The sequence below is a fragment of the Mytilus trossulus genome, chromosome 3 (genome assembly GCF_036588685.1).
Source record: "Mytilus trossulus isolate FHL-02 chromosome 3, PNRI_Mtr1.1.1.hap1, whole genome shotgun sequence".
Lineage (NCBI taxonomy): Eukaryota > Metazoa > Mollusca > Bivalvia > Mytilida > Mytilidae > Mytilus > Mytilus trossulus.
This window is the reverse complement of record NC_086375.1, coordinates 72,391,756-72,413,824: the sequence shown is the minus strand read 5'-3', so window position 1 is coordinate 72,413,824 and position 22,069 is coordinate 72,391,756. Positions and strand designations below refer to the sequence as shown.

Below are 22,069 nucleotides of genomic sequence, written 5' to 3'. Positions count from 1 at the left end.
TTTTCATACGCAATCTTTGCTGGGGGTCTTTTGGCCAGAAATAGATCCGGAAATGTTCGAATTTCTCCTCTTCTTTATATGGTATGATATGGTTTTTGTTTCTTTCATTTACATTGGGGACTAAAGAAACGATCAGTGTGTATTGTTCGTTTTATAGAACTTGTTAATAGTGTGTATTTTGCATTATAAGCAGTCAACCTGACTACAAACTATCATTATTTGTATATTCCGTGTGGAAAGAGGTCGGGTCAATTTCAAGTGTTATCTGACATCTAAAGATTCTTTAATTAGTTCAGACGTTGATATAACAATGAAAAGTCGACTGAACATGATTAATATTGCATCTTCTATAATTCAAAGCGGAATTCGGTTTATGAACGAGAAACTGTAAAGCGTTTTCAATTTCGGTATTAGTTATGTATGTTGTCTACGTACTATCCTGGTTCCCGGTACTACGTTCCGGGTATTAGCTATTTGATATATTTGATGTGTAACATTACAATCGGGTACCAGCCAATCTACGTGTGTATGTGTACATGATTTTCCGCCAAAATGACCGACTTAAAAAATAGTCCATAAACGTTCCGTATAATGTCTAAGTAGATGATATGCAAATTCATAATTAATCGTAACTTTTTTTTATCTTTGTATAATTAATATAACAAAATGGATTCCACAAAATTGAAAATAGCATTATTTTACGAGGATTTCTCATATTTTTTTCACTTTCGGGCGCAGTAATACGTATGTTTTGAAGAAGCTCCAAAATTTGACAAAATTGAGAAGGAAACGGATAGATATACGTCCTTGCTATCAGGTAAAACAATTTAAATGTTCAGAACAAACACATTTACTTCACACAAATAGTACAGGCTTAAGCTTTTTATTGTCTAGCTTATACACGACTGTAATCAAGTGTTTAAACGACGGCGGGGACCTACAAGGTACGGGTCATACTGGGTCAAGTCTAAATATGTAAACATATCCACGTGCTATTAGGTAGAACGCATCGTAATGCAATATCTACAATTTTTCCTCCTTTATACATCGTTTAACCAGATATATTTCTCCTTTTTACATCGTTTAACCAGATTTATTTCTCTTTCAAATACACTTAAACACGGGTTGTATGTACGTATCTTTTCTAGTGTTTTCTTTTCCTTATTAAAGTTCATTTGTTGATGTTTAAATATTTTTGAACGACTGAACACAGGAGTGAATGAATGCAACAATTATATATACTGAAGACTTGGGCTGTACAATGATAGTGTACGTATATCATACTGATAATTATTCTAGCAGTAATTATGTTAATTTAGGATGTAATGTCTAATGACAGGAATTTATGATCTATGCCTCAGGCTTTCTGAAAAAATATCAATGACAATGTAAACAGGAACAAAACATTGACACGAATGATGCTCTCTTCTATGTTATATAGTTATTTAGGTATATGTGTTGCACAAGTTTCAATTAAACTTAAGTTATAAAACTTTTTTTCAGGGCACAAACCCACTTTAAAGAGACTTGTCTACTGCCATACCCATCCTGTGTTCATGCACCATTTGCAAGCAAGAGACTGAATGGTTTGCAAAATTATAAATCAGGACGGTGTCCAATTAAAACAAAAGAACTAAACTGGATGAATATTGTAGGAAAAATCTAGAGCCAGAGGAAAGTTTTGATTTGTGAAATTGGTTTTCCTGAAAAGTCATTCATCCTAGCCTGCAGAAAGGAACTATAACTGTCCACCACCAACTGACGAGCTAATGTTGAGCTTCACATATGGAATTACTCAAATACCATCAATGTCTATATTTTCAGCACAGATTTCACAATTTATGACACAGCTGTGCTTTTTTTTATACCTGTTAAAGAGTTGTATACTAAATTTATTTTTTTTATCAATAAATATATATTATATTAATTGTGTCATCTAAGAACTTATATTTTGCCAAAAGATGCATACTAGTGAATGAAAGTGGTGCAGTTCATTTTGCTTTGGTATATAGAATTGAATTACAATTGTTCATGTTATTGGAATGCATATAAAAATAAGGAGATGTGGTACAATGTATATGATATTTAGTGAGTTTATCAAGCAAAAGTGAATAAGAAATAGGTATAAGCAGTTACAGGTACTACTGTACAATCTCAAACAATGAGAAAAACTCATATCGTAAAGAGAATTTCATATTTACAAGTAAGTTTTATTTTTGCGTTGAATAATTTTCTTCTATTGTTTTAATTGCAAATATGGGAAGTGGTTAAAATGCTAATGAGACAGCTGTTATGGCCACAGAGCCTTAATTGAAAACTTCTTTTTCATTCATAACGGTAGATTTTGCCTGGAGTTAGAAACATACATTTGTATCTGCCAACTTTTCAAAATGCACATGGGGGTTTTACGTGAAAGATGGTTCATATAGTCATACAAAACCTTCAAGGGGGCCTTCAAATGGAAGCAGGACAAGTTGCCCCACTTTTTAAAAAAACACCACAAACTGATTTATCAAATCGCCCCACATGTGAAATTGGTTAAATCATGTTTAATATTACTCCTGCCAACTCGCCCCACATGTGAAATTGGTTAAATCATGTTAAATCAGGGTTCTCGCTAAGGATTTTTGAAGGCGAGTCCAGGGACTCGTCATTTTTGGCGATGGTGAGTCATGGTAACTGTGTTCAGTTTATACAAAATATTTCAATATTGATGTATTTGTGGACTCACCAGTTTTGAAAATGGTGAGTCCAGACAGATTTTGATGAGTCCAGGACTCATGGATTCGCCTTAGCTGGAACCCTGTTTAATATTACTCCTGCCAACTCGCCCTATACTTATAAAAAAACGGTAATTTTTTATTAATATATATATATATGTAATTAAAAATAAAACTCGCACCACTTTAATGAAAACTAATCTACACAGAATACAAACAAACAGAAAATTAATTTAATTACTATTATTGATATATACTGAAATTATAATTCTAAAAAAAAAAATGATTGTTGAAGAATAAATGTAAGTTTTGAAGCTTAGTTATTTGCATAACAATTGAAAAGAAACCTGTTAATTGTATGATAATGCAATATAAGGAATTGAACTTATATTCAATGGGATAACATCTTTTTCCATACATGGGACGAGTTGGCATTACTAAATTCATCCTGGTTAATAATATATTTATCTAGATTTCACCGATTTCCATTAGGTGGGACCAGTTGGCAGGAGTAATATTAACAGAATTTAACTTATATACAATGGGATAACATCTTTTAACATAAGTGGGGCGAGTTGGCATTACTAAATTCTTCCTGGTTAATAATATATTTATCTAGATATTATCGTTTTCTATTAGGTGGGGCGAGTTGGCAGGAGTAATATTAACGGGATTTAACACAGTTCACAAGTGGGGCAATTTGGTAATCCAGGTTGGGGCAGATTTTTTATAAAGTGGGGCGAGTTAATGAAAAAGTGGGTCTATTTGCTAATGGGGCGATTGTCATGGATTCCCTTCAAATATATTCTAATGTGGTTTTTAGCTTCTACTTGCATTAACAAGCTTATAGCCATTGTTGAATTAATTGTCTTAATAGTCGACAAAATTGCTCTTACAAAATTTCCATTTGGGAGCCTCGAACTCGATGGGGGAAATACTCTGCAAATACTGACAGTTGGCAGGTATGGTCATCAAAAAAGTTGACATGTTACTATGTATATTTACCATTATGTTACTTGATGTTCTTGCTATACACACATGCAGTACAGAGACTAGTCAATCTTTGTGAACTATTTATTATGGGAGTCATAGAATATGCGTATACAATTAATAATTAAAAATAGTCTATTTATATTGAAAAGGAAAAGTTCTTATATGTTTAAAGAAGAGGGACGAAAGACACCAAAGGGACAGTCAAACTCATAAATTTAAAGCAAACTGACAAGGCCATGGCTTTAAAATACATTTCATGGCGAGGCACAGAAAATATACTGTAAACAGTAGACTATAGATATAGGTGAACTAGGTACAAAAGAACTCTAAATCTTAAATTCTACAAACCACCTCTGTTCTATGGAACATAATGATATAACTGGACTAGAAATACACACAACCTGTAATTAACTGCCTTTACAGCGCCTTCGCGCTTTGATTTACATTCTGAAGCATACCAAAAGTCCAAAATTGTCTTGTTAAAGTTTGACAGTCATACTGGAAAAGGACATATTATGATGTCATACTGTTCAAAAGACTAGATCAACATTTATCAGAATTTTTAATTTGAAACATTGAGAGTGTTGACCACAAGAGAAATCTAGGTTAACAGGTTTAACAACTTAAATTTGATATACATGTAAATGTAGCTTGATATCCACTCATGTTATTTCATTTAAATGGTAATAATAAATTTGCTGAAGGCTCATTATTATTATAACTCAGGGTGATATCAAGAGATATCCCTTTCTCACTTGTTATGAAACCAATGTCATATGAAAATAAAATCAATAATCAGCTGATTATAAAATTTACAAACATTTTACAGCTTAAGTTACATGTACACTGTTGTACATTGTATAATCACTTCTCATTTCATACTACATTGTATGTACATGTACAAAATGTACCATCCTGTGCTGATTAGTGATAACATGAAATTGTTACATTTATCAGATACTGTAAGTGTCAAGGACACAATATAAAAACAAAGATATAATTTTATATACATGATATATAAATTTGTATTGTATCAGACGTTGTTATTTTCCAAACATAAAAACATACATTGTCAGAAAAACAAGCAGAAAACACATGTAGGTGAAATTTAGGTAGATTCAAAACTCATATATATATATTGTTGTAGGGTTGTCACTGACTCAGACGTACTTATTAATTATTATATATATATGTATATTAGTCTTTAGTAAGATGGACAAAATAATTAAAGGGAAAAAAACCTGAAAAGACAAACAACACTACAAAACAATACATAAAATGTTTACGCCTGAACACCACAAACTGTGGAAGAACCCTATCAAAATCAGGGGTGATCTTGCTAACACATTGTTGGTACAAATGTACATATTAAACCTGATGAGCTGCAGCATTTGTTTCCACCTATCCTAAGTCAGGAATCTTATGTATAGTAGTAATCGTTTGTTTAATTTAACAAATTGTGACTTGGATGGAGAGTTATCTCATTTGGCACTCATACCACATCTTCTTATATCTATCCACCTATGATACTTGTAAACCATCTGTGTTAAATGATTTTAAATCTACAGTATATATTATTATATTTTAGTTTTAAGGAGTAGTCATGCCTAATGTTCCAAACCATGTGACTCTGTTGTATGTTTTTACAGTGGTGAACTAGATTTTGATGTTCCATGCATCATGTGTTAATTCTAAATGTTTTTATTTCAGTTTTAACGAGTAGTCATGCCTTATGAAGTTCCAAACCATGTGACTCGGTTGTATGTTTTTACAGTGGTGAATTAGATTTTGATGTTCCATGCATCATGTGTTAATTCTAAATGTTTTTATTTCAGTTTTAACGAGTAGTCATGCCTTATGATGTTCCAAACCATGTGACTAGGTTGTATGTTTTTACAGTGGTGAACTTGATTTTGATGTTCCATGCATCATGTGTTAATTGTGATGTTGTTGTCGTAAGTCAGTTCATAATATTTAGTTTTTTGCTTGGGAAAAAAAACAGACTTACATAAAAATGTATGATATCTTTTATGTTAGGCTTGTATGAAAAAAAATTAAGGCAACTAATTCTAGCTAAACATGCTAAATGTATTGTATGAAATCTCATTTTTGTGAAAGGACAGCTTTAAACTGTCAATTTAGATTTTCCTACAGATTTGGCCAAACTTCTTTTTTCTCAACCTGTCATGACAACCATTTTATATTTTATAATTTGAAACACCTCAAAATTTCATACTGATTGATGAGAAGGAGAAAAAAATGAACAGATTGACTTTAAACACTGTGTTACACATTTCCCTTTCGGTTTGTCTGGAAATTATCTCATCTCAGCTCTACTTTCACTATTTTATATATGTCTTCTTAATCCTGAAAAATTGGTATTACGAAATATTGCAAATACATCCAGCCTATAAAATGTATTTTTTAAAGTACCAAACAGAAGAAAACTTGATAAGCCTCTCTTTTCTCTCTGCATGCTCTGTGCTGAAGGTTATTATCTGAGTTTATATTTGCCTGCACTGTACAAATATTGTCTATTTTACTAACTGGGTTATTCCAGATGACACAACCAAATATAAATGATGCTTGGATTTCTTACAAATGAATAAAACTTAAGATTTCAATAAATATAAATATACTGGTATATACATGTAGGAGATGATTATGTTTACAGAGGTTGTCAACACTTGGTGTCCAGAAAAGGTTACTTTCTATGACTGCTTGATTGAATTTGAAAAAAAAATAATAAGATTCTCAATATTTAAAAACATATTTTTGAATACCTAAATATTTGATTTATTGTTACTGTTTTACAGTTAGACAAACATGAGAATAGTACAGCAGGAATCCATTTCCCTGATGAACCCGCACAGTTTGGTTCAGACCTACCTGAGGACGGTCTCACGGTTTGTATTTGATTTTCGAAATGAGACCTTGACACGCATTGCATATTCAATATATAATACAAAATATAGACCAATAAAATGTATATTCAAACTTTCCCAAGATATTGAAAATGTATATAACTACTTCATGTTCTTATTCTAATAGAACTTTAAGCAAATCTTAAATATCTGATATTCAGAAAAAATCTTGTTACATGATACATATAGATATAGGAAGATGTGGTGTGAGTGCCAATGAAACAACTCTCTATGCAAATAACAATTTAAAAAGTAAACCATTATAGGTTAAAGTATGGCCTTCAACACAGAGCCTTGGCTCACGCCGAACAACAAGCTATAAAGGGCCCCAAAATTAGTGTAAAACCATTCGAACGGGAAAACCAACGGTCTAATCTATATAAACAAAACGAGAAACAAGAAACACGTATATATTACATAAACAAACGACAACTACTGTACATCAGATTCCTATACATATTCAATAATGCCGAACACTTGATATTATGTGCTGGTTGATTTGTGATAATAATTTCAGATTAGGAATTTATTTGAAGCTGTGTATAAACAAGTTCACTTTGATGATTGTATCAATGTATTTTTTTGTTTTAGGGATACTTGATATATTTGAAACCATCACCAAGTAACTCCTGTGTACATTATGAACCAAAACCACAACAATTCACAATTGATCAGCCATGGATCGCTCTTATGGCAAGAGCAGGGTGTAAATTTGATCAGATGGTATGCTATCATTATGTCTGAAGTTTTCTGTATTTCTAAATGTATTTTATTTCATAGCAAAGCCAGTCATTTAAGATTTTACTGTGTGTGTAAGTTTTACACTGAAAACTAAATTATTTTTTAGTATGCAGTTTATTAAGACTAAAGACACATCTGATTTCATTCTGAATTATTTTTGGCTGTCCCCTCAGTCATGGTCCATTTTAACTTCAAAACTTATGCATAGTTTCATGTTAAAGAAGTGTAAGATGGACCACTAATGGTAAGTCTTTGGTGTTTGTTATGCAGATTCATTTCATTTCCATGGAAATTATATTATCCTGTCTCCCATCATCATGATCATGGTTCATTGACTTTGAAACTTTTGCATATTTTACATGTTCAAGTTTGTGATTATGTAACTTTAAAGGGAATAACTTCACCAAAAAATTGAACAACAAGCCAGAAGTTTTTGTTGACCTGTTATATTCTAGCTTTAGATATAAACTATTATACAAAGTCCTAAATAACTTCTGAAACTTTGATATTATATTATAACATGTGCATGAAAATTTTCATACTATCTTTTAGTTATATAATGTCAGAATATAAAATAAAATTATTTGAATGAAATTGATCAATCCTCTTATTTAAAGAAATCAGTTCTGTTGTGAAGATGAAAAATAAAAAAAGTCAATGGCAGACAATCTAAAGATCTATTAATTCAACAACATATATCAATATGGCCTTCTAGATCTGAATAAAAACAAACTATTAATACACTCATAAATATCAAACCAAAGTGAGCATTTTTCCATAGAATAGATCTTATTTTAGGTTTACGTTGCTCAACAAATGAATTTTTCTGCTGTTATTGTACAAAATCAATACCCAGACGAAGAACTGATTAATATGGGTGGTAGTGAATGTGAGTATAAAACAAAGCCAAATATCAGCTTTCCTTTGCTTCTACACTAATCACTCTCAGACGCCACATTTAGCACTCAATCTCCATCAAAACCTGAAGTGTACAAAAGACCATGAGAAATTTTGAAACAAACATACGAAGTTATATATTAGAAGGCTTCTATCAGAAAAATGTGTCATTGATGGTGTTGATACAAGGGTTAACAAATTACTCCAGTTTCTATTGCACATCCTCATCAGGCCCCATCTCCTTGTTCCTTTTACAGGTGCTTGCTGCACAAAGACTTGGCTACAGTGGTGTTATTGTACATAATAAAAAATCAGAAGGAGAAAAAAGGGAAAAAATGAAAGGAGGAAAAGGTTTGTTGTATTGTCAGAAAAATAAAGGGGAGACTAGAAATTACAGCATTTAAATTTTTGCTTTAAGTTATGATGAGCACATTTTAAAGAAATATTTTGAAACATTGAAAACCATTAATATCAGTATCATCAAATTTAGTCTATGACATTTTTACATTTGAACTCTACTGCAATAGCATGTAACTATTATTTCCTCAGTAATTTCACTGAGCAGTCATGATCAGCACTAGAAGCTGAAGGATTTACCATTGAGAGAATTGTGAAACAAGTCTTAGCTTTTCCAAAATGTTTGTCTGATTAAAATTAAGTTCTGGACTAAGGTTAGGTATTTGATAGACAGTGTTCCAGCTTGAATCTCAGGGCAGAAGGGTGCTACTTGTCTGAAAGGGCACTTTAGCGCAATAACCCAAATTGTAAGGGCACTGTTTGGCAGTGTATTAATAACCTTGAATACATGTATATATTGCTAGGCTCAGCTGCAGAACATTACTTGTATTTTAACCTTATTCAGAAATTAATGTGTTCCAAGTGTTGGTTCCAGTTGAATCCGGGTCCGTTTGCGCCCATTCATGTTCGCACCCACTCATGTTCGCCCCCTTTCACTTTCGCACCCCACATGTTCGCACCCAAAGTCCGTTCGCACCCTACATGTTCGCGCCCAATTTTAATTGGTTTTGTGTCTAATAACTTTGTAATCAAGTTTTGGCAAGTAGTATTCTTAAAAGTATAATTGATTTAATTGTCTCAAAATAAAGCGAGACAGCATTTTTAATGTGTTGAATAAATTTTTTATCAAGTTTTTGAGAGTGTATTGTTAAAAAATAACATTCCTTTCTAATTAAAGTGGGATTCTGTCAACGTTTTATTTTGTGCTGAATAACACTTAATCATGTTTTGTTTAGTGCATTGCCTATAACTTTGTTTCATTGACTTGTTTCAAAATAAAGGGAGATTCTGACTATTTTTTTTTGTGTGTTGAATAAATTTTATCATGTTTTGGTTTTTATACGACCGCAAATTTTTGAAAAAATTTTCGTCGTATATTGCTATCACGTTGGCGTCGTCGTCGTCGTCGTCGTCGTCGTCGTCGTCGTCGTCGTCGTCCGAATACTTTTAGTTTTCGCACTCTAACTTTAGTAAAAGTGAATAGAAATCTATGAAATTTTAACACAAGGTTTATGACCATAAAAGGAAGGCTGGTATTGATTTTGGGAGTTTTGGTCCCAACATTTTAGGAATTAGGGGCCAAAAAGGGCCCAAATAAGCATTTTCTTGGTTTTCGCACTATAACTTTAGTTTAAGTTAATAGAAATCTATGAAATTTTGACACAAGGTTTATAACCACAAAATAAAGGTTGGGATTGATTTTGGGAGTTTTATTTTCAACAGTTTAGGAATTAGGGGCCAAAAAAGGGCCCAAATAAGCATTATTCTTGGTTTTCGCACAATAACTTTAGTTAAAGTAAATAGAAATCAATGAAATTTAAACACAATGTTTATGACCACAAAAGGAAGGTTGGTATTGATTTTGGGAGTTTCGGTCCCAACAGTTTAGGAATTAGGGGCCAAAAAGGGACCCAATAAGCTTTTTTCTTGGTTTTCGCACCATAGCGTTAGTATAAGTAAATAGAAATCTATGAAATTTAAACACAAGATTTATGACTATAAAAGGAAGGTTGGTATTGATTTTGGAAGTTTTGGTCCCAACAGTTAAGGAAAAAGGGGCCCAAAGGGTCCAAAATTAAACTTTGTTTGATTTCATCAAAATTGAATAATTGGGGTTCTTTAATATGCCGAATCTAACTGTGTATGTAGATTCTTAATTTTTGGTCCCGTTTTCAAATTGGTCTACATTAAGGTCCAAAGGGTCCAAAATTAAACTTAGTTTGATTTTAACAAAAATTGAAACCTTGGGGTTCTTTGATATGCTGAATCTAAAAATGTACTTAGATTTTTGATTATTGGCCCAGTTTTCAAGTTGGCCCAAATCGGGGTCCAAACTTAAACATTGTTTGATTTCATCAAAAATTGAATAATTGGGGTTCTTTGATATGCCAAATCTAACTGTGTATGTAGATTCTTAATTTTTGGTCCAGTTTTAAAATTGGTCTAAATTAAAGTGCAAAGGGTCCAAAATTAAACTAAGTTTGATTTTAACAAAAATTAAATTCTTGGGCCTCATTGATATGCTGAATTTAAACATGTACTTAGATTTTTGATTATGGGCCCAGTTTTCAAGTTGGTCCAAATCAGGATCTAAAATTATTATATTAAGTATTGTGCAATAGCAAGTCTTTTCAATTGCACAGTATTGTGCAATGGCAAGAAATATCTAATTTCACAATATTGTGAAATAGCAAATTTTTTTTTAATTAAGAGTTATCTTTCTTTGTCCAGTATAGTAAGCAAGAAATATCTGCAAGAATTTTTTTTAATTGGAGTTATCTTTCTTTGTCCAGAATCAACTTAAATCTTTGTTATATACAATATACAATGTATATTCACTTTTTACTACCAACTGATAAATTTAAATAATCTTTACCATTCAGTGAAAACAAGCAGTTTTTTTACATAATTATTTAAATGAGTAGTAATTGTTGCAAACTCCATTAGAATATTTTAATTGAAATTAGTTTTGGAATAAGGGAAAGGGGGATGTGAATAAAAAATTGGGTTAAATTTTTCTCATTTGAAATTTCATAAATAAAAAGAAAGTTTCTTCAAACATTTTTTTGAGAGGATTAATATTCAACAGCATAGTGAATTGCTCTATTAAAGAGAAAACAAAAATTTTAAGTTCATTTGAATACATTCATTCTGTGTCAGAAACCTATGCTGTGTCAACTATTTAATCACAATCCAAATTTAGAGCGGAATCCAGCTTGAATGTTGTGTCCTTACTTGCCCCAACCGTTCTGGGTTCAACCTCTGCGGTCGTATAAAGCTACGCCCTGCGGAGCATCTGGTTATAATAGTGTATTGCCATATTTTATTATTTCATTGTTTCAGATCAAAGGAACCAAGCTGTTAAAAACAATTATCTTTTGTGTTCTGTATTTAAAATATTCAATCTTTCTACTCATACCAAGCTATAAATACATTCAGTATTTACATCAAAGCAATTAAAAACAACAATCATGATTTTCATATTATTCAACTGGAATTTGAATTTAAATTGGGCGCGAACGTGTAGAGTGTGAACGAACGTGCGAGGTGCGAACGTGTAGGGTGCGAAAGTATATTGGGCGCGAACGGACCTGATACCGTTCCAGTTAGATTTTTTTTATTATCAAATTATCATACCATGACACAAAGCATATCATTTTAATTGATGTTAATTTATGCAAACTGTGCATTTTGATCAGGAAAAAAAATCCCTAGAAAAATCTTTTTTTTTAATTTTATAATTTATATAACTTAATTATACAAGTCTATAAAAATAAACAAGTAGTTCTGAAAGATGGAGCTAAACAAAATTGAATTTGTTATGTAATTAAATTATCTTCATTAAAATTACTTGTTTAGACCTATAGTATTTGTGTAATTGAAAGTTACCTAACTTGTAATCATTTAAATTGTTACAAAAAAGTATTAAGAAGTGCACACCAAAGTGCCCCTAAGTAGGGAGTTTTATAAAATATGCAATCTTGTTATGCTCAAATACAAATTTCTTTGGTTCTTCTTTTTATTTCATACTAGTGGTTATAAAACAAAACGTTTTTACCAATCTACCAATTGAGTCAAAACTTAGTATGCCTTTTAAATTGTTTTGAATTTTATTTAAAAATATATTTTTTTTATGTGTACATATGCTATGATACGTAAACATTACAAATGGCACATGTGGGGATTTTCATTCTGTATTAAATATCTAGTTTTTGTTCAATTATCTTAAATCTACTAATTAACAGTGAACAATCATTAGCAGAGGTGATAAAACGGCCAAAGGCATTAGGTATTTAACTTAATCCTATTATCAATTAATTAGTGTTACACAATTAGGTACATTATAACAATTTTACCGGAAACGCCAGAAGGCATGAAATTTGTAAAATGTATATTTTGAAAAGGCAGAGGGGGACATTCTTTGGCTTTGGAGGGCAGAAGGGCGGGGGTAAGGGCACCAAGGGCGGGGCGCCCTTCTATTTAGGGCAGGCGGGAACACTGATAGAGGTTTTGCCTTATTCTAATAAATATTATTTTAATCAAAATAAATGTGGTATGGTTTGGCTGTAACAAGCAAACAAAAAGTTGTAAAGATGGTCTTAACCTTTCATTTGAATTAATCCTTTCTTTTGTGCAAGGAAGGATATCAACTTTTGAGTTACAACTTTTTGTTCAGGTAAAAGTCTTTCATTTTCACAGGTAAAATTACAGTAATCTCTAACAATCTTATGTATTGCTATACATCAACAATACATTAGGACAATATTAAAATGAATACCTTTTATAAATCCCTAATTAAAAAAATAAGACTTTTAGTGATAATTGAGAAAACATCTTTTAAAGCATGAATGCATTATACTCTTCAAGCTATGACATAACTGAATGACCTGCCACTTCTGTACTGAGTGACTACTTGCATCATTGCTTTGACCTAACTGTTCTGGTATTACTACTGTTGTAAAACAATGGATACTAGCTATCATTGAAACAGATATACATGTACACTGATTGAAACTATTTCTGATGATTTCAATATCTAATGTAATCTTTGTGTTCAAAGTATTGTTTCTAAATAAATGATTTCTTCTGTAGCAAATTTCTTAACATCCCATTATACACCATATACATTCATTTTATAAAGCAGTTAAAAGTTGAATTTTTTTTTATATAATTTATGCTGATAAAAATTACTCTCAAACAGTATGTAAATTCTCAATCACAATAATTGTGTCTAGCAGTCACTCTAGCTATTCACTCACCTAAGAATCTCAGACACTGGATAAAGTGGATATACTTCCAGTCATGTCATGATTGTTACAGGTACCATAAGTAGATGTTTGCTAATTGTTAAATAAGATGCCAAGTAACTTACTGTACATACCTGAACAATACTTTATTGATAATTTCATGAAATTTAAGCGCATAGTTCTGTTTTGTTGATGGTTTTTTTAAGGATAAATGATAGAAAGAGTATTTTTCCTTCCAGATGCAGATCAAGTACACATTCCATCAGTATTTGTTGGTTACTATGATGGTGATAATTTAGGGAAATATTATGTATTTAATGCCTCTGACGGCAGGTATGTAACATTACAAACCGTTCTTGAGTATATATGATAAATATAAAATATTTTCAATAACAGTGTTAATGAACTCAACTCAAATGCTAAAAAACAATGTCACAAACTGAAAACAAAACTCAATATAGGATACATTAGTACTTATTGAAAAAATAATGGGAGATCAATAAAAGAAAATAAGGAGATGTGCCAGTTAGATTTATCCATCAGACTTAAAATGTGGAAGATAACAACAAGAACTTTGTTTTCCATTATACACATACATTTATTTTTGTTCTCATGCATTACCCTTGCACTTTAAATCAACACCAAGTCTTTAAGAGACTACACAATGAACTTTATTTTAGACAGTGCAAGGAGTTTGTAAAAGTAAGTAAAATTGGTAAATGTACAGAATTTTGGAGAAGCTTATACTATGGATTCATTTATTTTCGTGGGTACCAATTTTCGTGGAATGATGAAAACTTGCATATTCGTGGATATGTAAATTCGTTGTTTTGTCAAATTGTGCATACATTCCTTTTGAAAATCTGTATTTCGTTGAGCACTTAAATTCGTGGTTCCCCTGCCCCCACAAAATCCACGAAAATTGGTATCCAACGAATATTAATGAATCCACAGTATGGCAACAAACTCAAGGCAGATATTTGCACTTTCTATGTAAACCAAGAAGAAGAATGAGCTATCATTTAATATATTGATTTATTATTTCAGGTATCTTGTGAAAATAGATAAAGAAGGGTTTGACTTTAAACCCTATTTGTTATGGCCATTTGCTATAGTTGTTGGCACCTGTTTTGTGTTAATGTTAATATTTATGGTAAGTTTATTCATTCATCACATTGTATAGTAAAAAGTCATTGGCTCATTTACTACTGTTTGAAGTTTAATTACTGACTTTTACATTTACGTTCTAACTTTATATGTTTATAAGTATTACTCTAATTCAAACCTATACTCTTGAAGTGGGGCTTTACTGTAATCCACTTGTATGTCCATTTCCCCAGCAAATATTTTTTGTGACTTTTTACTCAGTTTATACTTAACAGAATGACTTCTATAATTGGTCAGGAACTTAACAGTGATTAGTTGTATGGAACATGTTCTTTTCTGATCTGTTAGTAACATACTCAGTAGTTGCCTTTACTTAATGCATTTTCAACTAATTAAATGAACCTGATTGATTGATTAAACATTTTTTCTAGTGCTATTGAACAAATTAGTTTGTATCTGGTGTGCAATAGTGAAAACTTGTAAAATGTTAAAGGGCAGTTGAGATTTGTCTTTCTGTAAAAACTACCTTTATTTTTAATATAAGTTTACACAACACACATACATTGCAGCTTTAACACATTTATGAATGTATTTCATTAACTTTTAAATGGTGTCATATGATTAGAGAAATGAAGTCAGGATGATACATTTGAAAATTGATAATTGTATTTGTATTTTCAGCTTGTTAGATTTTGTCGTGATGTACATAAGAAGAGGAAGTCCAGACTTTCAACTAAACACCTGAAAAAGATTCCCATCAAAAAGTTTAAAAAAGGTATTTTATTATCTATCTATATATTATATAACACCAGTTTTCTCTCCAGTTTCATCAATCTGTGTTCTCTCTCTTGTCCCTTATCATGCTTTTATTTACCATGGTGTATTCAGAATAGATTTAATATCAGAATGGACCACTGTTATATAAATATAGATTCTTACATTGGTACCAGTGGATTATCGGATTTATCCAATCGAGATAGTTAAATTATCAATTTTAAAGTTCGAGCCCCCTCGGCGAGTACTTTAAAATTTAGAATTTAACTATCGAGATTGGATAAATCCAATAATCCACGAGTAACTATGTAAGAATCTGTTTCTCTAATGATTAAAAAGACATTTTCTTTTTCTGTTTACCGAAAATCCCCTTCGAGTGCCTTTCACATTGCACGAAGTTGTCAATTTCATTAACACCTGTTATCATATTTTGGTTCATCCAGTCAGCCAAAAAGGTCATGACCCTTAAAATCATCCAATGATCTTCTGAGATCACCAGCAACCACACATCAATTAATTTTTTTTATACAATGGGTTCGAAAAGGGGATAAATTTCCATAGAATTAGAGAAATGTGCTATAATTTCAGAGGCCTTAGCTATATATGTAGGCAGGAAACACATTTGGAGAAGTCAATTGAAAATAAATGACCTATTTATCATGTTCTTTAATTCTGATGCCATTAACATCATGCAGGAGTTCCAGTCCTGAATGAAATATTATATATATAATTTCTGGTTTTTTTAAAGGCAGTGCTTTAAGGCCTGACTTTTAAGTCATGAGGTTCATCTTTTCATACGCAATCCATGCTGGGGGTCTTTTGGCCAGAAATAGATCCGGAAATGTTCGAATTTCTCCTCTTCTTTTTAAAGGCAGTGCTTTAAGGCCTGACTTTTAAGTCATGAGGTTCATCTTTTCATACGCAATCCATGCTGGGGGTCTTTTGGCCAGAAATAGATCCGGAAATGTTCGAATTTCTCCTCTTCTTTTTATGGTATGATATGGTTTTTGTTTCTTTCATTTACATTGGGGACTAAAGAAACGATCAGTGTGTATTGTTCGTTTTATAGAACTTGTTATAAGTGTGTATTTTGCATTATAAGCAGTCAACCTGACTACAAACTATCAATAGTTGTATATTCCGTGTGGAAAGAGGTCGGGTCAATTTCAAGTGTTATCTGACATCTAAAGATTCTTTAATTAGTTCAGACGTTGATATAACAATGAAAAGTCGACTGAACATGATTAATATTGCATCTTCTATAATTCAAAGCGGAATTCGGTTTATGAACGAGAAACCGTAAAGCGTTTTCAATTTCGGTATTAGTTATGTATGTTATCTACGTATTATCCTGGTTCCCGGTACTACGTTCCGGGTATTAGCTATTTGATATATTTGATGTGTAACATTACAATCGGGTACCAGCCAATCTACGTGTGTATGTGTACATGATTTACCGCCAAAATGACCGACTTAAAAAATAGTCCATAAACGTTCCGTATAATGATATGCAAATTCATAATTAATCGTAACTTTTTTTTATCTTTGTATAATTAATATAACAAAATGGATTCCACAAAATTGAAAATAGCATTATTTTACGAGGATTTCTCATATTTTTTTCACTTCCGGCGCAGTAATACGTATGTTTTGAAGAAGCTCGAAGAATTTGACAAAGTGAATTGAGAAGGAAACGGATAGATATACGTTCTTGCTATCAGGTAAAACAATTTAAATGTACAGAACAAACACATTTACTTCACACAAATAGTACAGGCTTAAGCTTTTTATTGTCTAGCTTATACACGACTGTAGTCAAGTGTTTAAACGACGGCGGTGACCTACAAGGTACGGGTCATACTGGGTCAAGTCTAAATATGTAAACACATATCCACGTGCTATTAGGAAGAACGCATCGTAATGCAATATCTACAATTTTTCCTCCTTTATACATCGTTTAACCAGATATATTTCTCCTTTTTACATCGTTTAACCAGATTTATTTCTCTTTCAAATACACTTAAACACGGGTTGTATGTACGTATCTTTTCTAGTGTTTTCTTGTTGTTATTAAAGTTCATTTGTTGATGTTTAGAAATTTTTGAACGACTGAACACAGGAGTGAATGAATGCAACAATTATATATACTGAAGACTTGGGCTGTACAATGATAGTGTACGTATATCATACTGATAATCATTCTAGCAGTAATTATGTTAATTTAGGATGTAATGTCTAATGACAGAAATTCATGAGCTATGCCTCAGGCTTTCTGAAAAAATATCAATGACAATGTAAACAGGAACAAAACATTGACATGAATGATGCTCTCTTCTATGTTATATAGTTATTTAGGTATATGTGTTGCACAAGTTTCAATTAAACTTAAGTTATAAAACTTTTTTTCAGGGCACAAACCCACTTTAAAGAGACTTGTCTACTGCCATACCCATCCTATTTTCATGCACCATTTGCAAGCAAGAGACTGAATGGTTTGCAAAATTAAAAATCAGGACGGTGTCCAATTAAAACAAAAGAACTAAACTGGATGAATATTTTAGGAGATATCTAGACATGCTAGAGGAAAGTTTTGATTTGTGAAATTGGTTTTCCTGAAAAGTCATTCATCCTAGCCTGCAGAAAGGAACTATAACTGTCCACCACCAACTGACGAGCTAATGTTGAGCTTCACATATGGAATTACTCAAATACCATCAATGTCTATGTTTTCAGCACAAATTTCACAATTTATGACACAGCTGTGCTTTTTTTTATACCGTTAAAGAGTTGTATACCAAATTTTATTTTTTTATCAATAAATATATATTATATTAATTGTGTCATCTAAGAACAAAGTCTTGTATTTTGCCAAAAGATGCATACCAGTGAATGAAAGTGGTGCAGTTCATTTTGCTTTGGTATATAGAATTGAATTACAATTGTTCATGTTATTGGAATGCATATAAAAATAAGGAGATGTGGTACAATGTATATGATATTTAGTGAGTTTATCAAGCAAAAGTGAATAAGAAATAGGTATAAGCAGTTACAGGTACTACTGTACAATCTCAAACAAGGAGAAAAACGCATACCGTAAAGAGAATTTCATATTTACAAGTAAGTTTTGTTTTTGCGTTGAATAATTTTCTTCTATTGTTTTAATTGCAAATATGGGAAGTGGTTAAAATGCTAATGAGACAGCTGTTATGGCCACAGAGCATTAATTGAAAACTTCTTTTTCATTCATACCGGTAGATTTTGCCTGGAGTAAGAAACATATCTGCCAACTTTTCAAAATGCACATGGGGGTTTTACGTGAAAGATGGTTCATATAGTCATACAAAACCTTCAAGGGGGCCTTCAAATGGAAGCAGGACTAGTCGCCCCACTGGCTAATCGGCCCACTTTTTAAAAAAACACCACAAACTGATTTATCAAATCACCCCACATGTGAAATTGGTTAAATCATGTTTAATATTACTCCTGCCAACTCGCCCCACATGTGAAATTGGTTAAATCATTTTAAATCAGGGTTCTCACTAAGGATTTTTGAAGGCGAGTCCAGGGACTCGTCATTTTTGGCCATGGTGAGTCATGGTAACTGTGTTCAGTTGATACAAAATATTTCAATATTGATGTATTTGTGGACTCACCAGTTTTGAAAATGGTGAGTCCAGACAGATTTTGTTGAGTCCAGGATTCATGGACTCGCCTTAGCGAGAACCCTGTTTAATATTACTCCTGCCAACTCGCCCTACTTATAAAAAAACGGTAATTTTTAGATTAATATATATATATACATCTGTTGTAGGGTTGTCACTGACTCAGACGTACTTATGAATATAATTATTTTCTGTGACTGTATCTTACATTAATTTGTAGGATCCTTTACTGTAGATAATTTAGCTGATCTGTAACAATAACATCTTCATGCCTTATATATCATGTACTGTAGTACGCCGCTAGATTAAAACTGACGTGGAAAGGTAACATATGGCCACCGAAAGCTCTTTTTTTGAGAGCCCAGGTGGTCGTGTGGTCTAGCGGGACGGCTGCAGTGCAGGCGATTTGGTGTCACGATATCACAGTAGCATGGGTTCGAATCCCGGCGAGGGAAGAACCAAAAATTTGCGAAAGCAAATTTACAGATCTAACATTGTTGGGTTGATGTTTAGACGAGTTGTATATACATTATGTACACAGCCATGTATCACCATCATTGGTGGCGATCCGATGGATACATCTGTTGTAGGGTTGTCACTGACTCAGACGTACTTATGAATATAATTATTTTCTGTGACTGTATCTTACATTAATTTGTAGGATCCTTTACTGTAGATAATTTAGCTGATCTGTAACAATAACATCTTCATGCCTTATATATCATGTACTGTAGTACGCCGCTAGATTAAAACTGACGTGGAAAGGTAACATATGGCCACCGAAAGCTCTTTTTTTGAGAGCCCAGGTGGTCGTGTGGTCTAGCGGGACGGCTGCAGTGCAGGCGATTTGGTGTCACGATATCACAGTAGCATGGGTTCGAATCCCGGCGAGGGAAGAACCAAAAATTTGCGAAAGCAAATTTACAGATCTAACATTGTTGGGTTGATGTTTAGACGAGTTGTATATACATTATGTACACAGCCATGTATCACCATCATTGGTGGCGATCCGATGGATACATCTGTTGTAGGGTTGTCACTGACTCAGACGTACTTATGAATATAATTATTTTCTGTGACTGTATCTTACATTAATTTGTAGGATCCTTTACTGTAGATAATTTAGCTGCTCTGTAACAATAACATCTTCATGCCTTATATATCATGTACTGTAGTACGCCGCTAGATTAAAACTGACGTGGAAAGGTAACATATGGCCACCGAAAGCTCTTTTTTTGAGAGCCCAGGTGGTCGTGTGGTCTAGCGGGACGGCTGCAGTGCAGGCGATTTGGTGTCACGATATCACAGTAGCATGGGTTCGAATCCCAGTGAGGGAAGAACCAAAAATTTGCGAAAGCAAATTTACAGATCTAACATTGTTGGGTTGATGTTTAAACGAGTTGTATATATATATATATATATATATGACGCCCGTCAAGCAAAAACCACCCTTATCGCATTTGACGTCGTTATCGGTAGTCAACGCTAGAATGTAACGTAGAAACAAACGATAAATTGCACGTTGAAATTGAGATATTTTTTCTAAACATAGCGTTATCCATGTGAACTGAACAGTATATTCTTATATTAATACATTTAAATACTTCTGTAAAATAATGCCGTATTTATGATTTAAAATTTAATTTTGTGATAAATTTCTATTAAAACTTTTCAAATGCTTGTTTTGACACGCTGCATATTTTTACTGTCTTGAGAGGAATGATTTATAAACAATATAGTAAAATCCCTCACATCAGCAAGTCTCATTATGACATAGTACCACGATATGTGATGGTTTACGTATTAACCTTCTACAATATATAAATAATACCAATGTTGTGTGAAAAAAAAAACCACTTAATATTTTCTAAAAAACACTTAAAGTTTTTTTTCCGCAGCTAGATTTCTTTTATACTTTTAATACGGCAACTTCATCAAAAACTACCTTGGCCAAAAAATTTAACCTGAACTGCTGGCGAACGAACGGTACGACGAACGAACGAACGACGGACTTACAGACCAGAAAACATAATGACCCTCTACTATCGGAGGTGGGGCAAAAAAAATTGCAATGCGTTTAAAACTGTAAGTTTGAAACAAATATCAGTATATCAGTTCATAATTATATCACTCACTTTAAAAAAAAAATGTGGGGGTATACTGTTTTGCCTCTGTCTGTCCTTTAGTCAATTCATCCTTCAGTCCGTCCGTTTGTCCAATGAATATTTTCGTCGCATTACAAGGATTTCTATAATTTGGTTTCAGGGCTAATATAATTCAGTTATATCGTGCGATGTTTTTTCAGATTCATCACACAACCACTTCCTGTTTACCGAAATATTTCGGCGGGGGTATCATCAGTAAGCAGTAACTCAAAAGTTTCACTTGCTTTAAATGCTTTAAAGTTGACTTAAATCTCCTACTACAATCGCCAAAATTGGCTTTAGAGGTCCCGGCCACTCATCTTCTAAGTGGAAAGGGGATGGAATTAGCTCGGCTCATACGGCACAAAAAGTATAATAAACCTACAATTCGATTCTTTGGCTAGGATGTTGTCTTTTTGACAGATTCTGCATTAATTTTCCTTTCTCAATTTTATTCAGTTTTATCGTAATCATTGTTTTACATTTTCTAAAAGTATAAAAAATATAGGTGTTCTGCTTCCATTCGAGAAAAAAAATCTTTTAATATTTTATTCTTGAATGGTCTGTGTGGTAGGCCATGAAGAAACAAAAAAACAAAGAAAGGAAGAAAAAACAACGAAAATAAAAGATGCTAGATGCTTGAGCTTATTCGAAAAATGATTAACAATTTTGGATGCATACACGAGATTGCTTAAGCTGGTTAATCATTGTTACAATGTTGTCAAATATATGTATACTATTTAATGGTAGCAGTTCAATTTCATTTGTCTTCATTGTGAATAAAACGAGATGCGGGATATTGTTTGACTTAAATTGAGTTGTTAACTTTGTTGAAATAAATGT

The 22,069-nt window shown here is 32.4% G+C and overlaps 1 protein-coding gene and 1 long non-coding RNA gene across 2 annotated transcripts in view; both read left to right on the top strand.

Annotated features, from left to right (window-relative positions):
• The window catches only part of LOC134712328 (E3 ubiquitin-protein ligase RNF13-like), a 39,573-nt gene that overhangs the window by 2,809 nt on the left and 14,695 nt on the right, over nt 1–22,069 (top strand). The window contains exons 2-8 of the mRNA XM_063573769.1: nt 5,549–5,668; nt 6,530–6,619; nt 7,229–7,360; nt 8,533–8,626; nt 13,779–13,872; nt 14,587–14,692; nt 15,328–15,421. Of these exons, the coding sequence (XP_063429839.1) occupies nt 5,564–5,668; nt 6,530–6,619; nt 7,229–7,360; nt 8,533–8,626; nt 13,779–13,872; nt 14,587–14,692; nt 15,328–15,421 (715 nt within the window). The 5' untranslated portion in view covers nt 5,549–5,563. The remainder of the gene's footprint in view (nt 1–5,548; nt 5,669–6,529; nt 6,620–7,228; nt 7,361–8,532; nt 8,627–13,778; nt 13,873–14,586; nt 14,693–15,327; nt 15,422–22,069) is intronic.
• On the top strand, nt 16,281–18,255 carry LOC134712327 (uncharacterized). The gene is made up of 2 exons (XR_010106274.1): nt 16,281–17,595; nt 17,830–18,255. It is a non-coding gene; the product is annotated as an uncharacterized LOC134712327 (long non-coding RNA).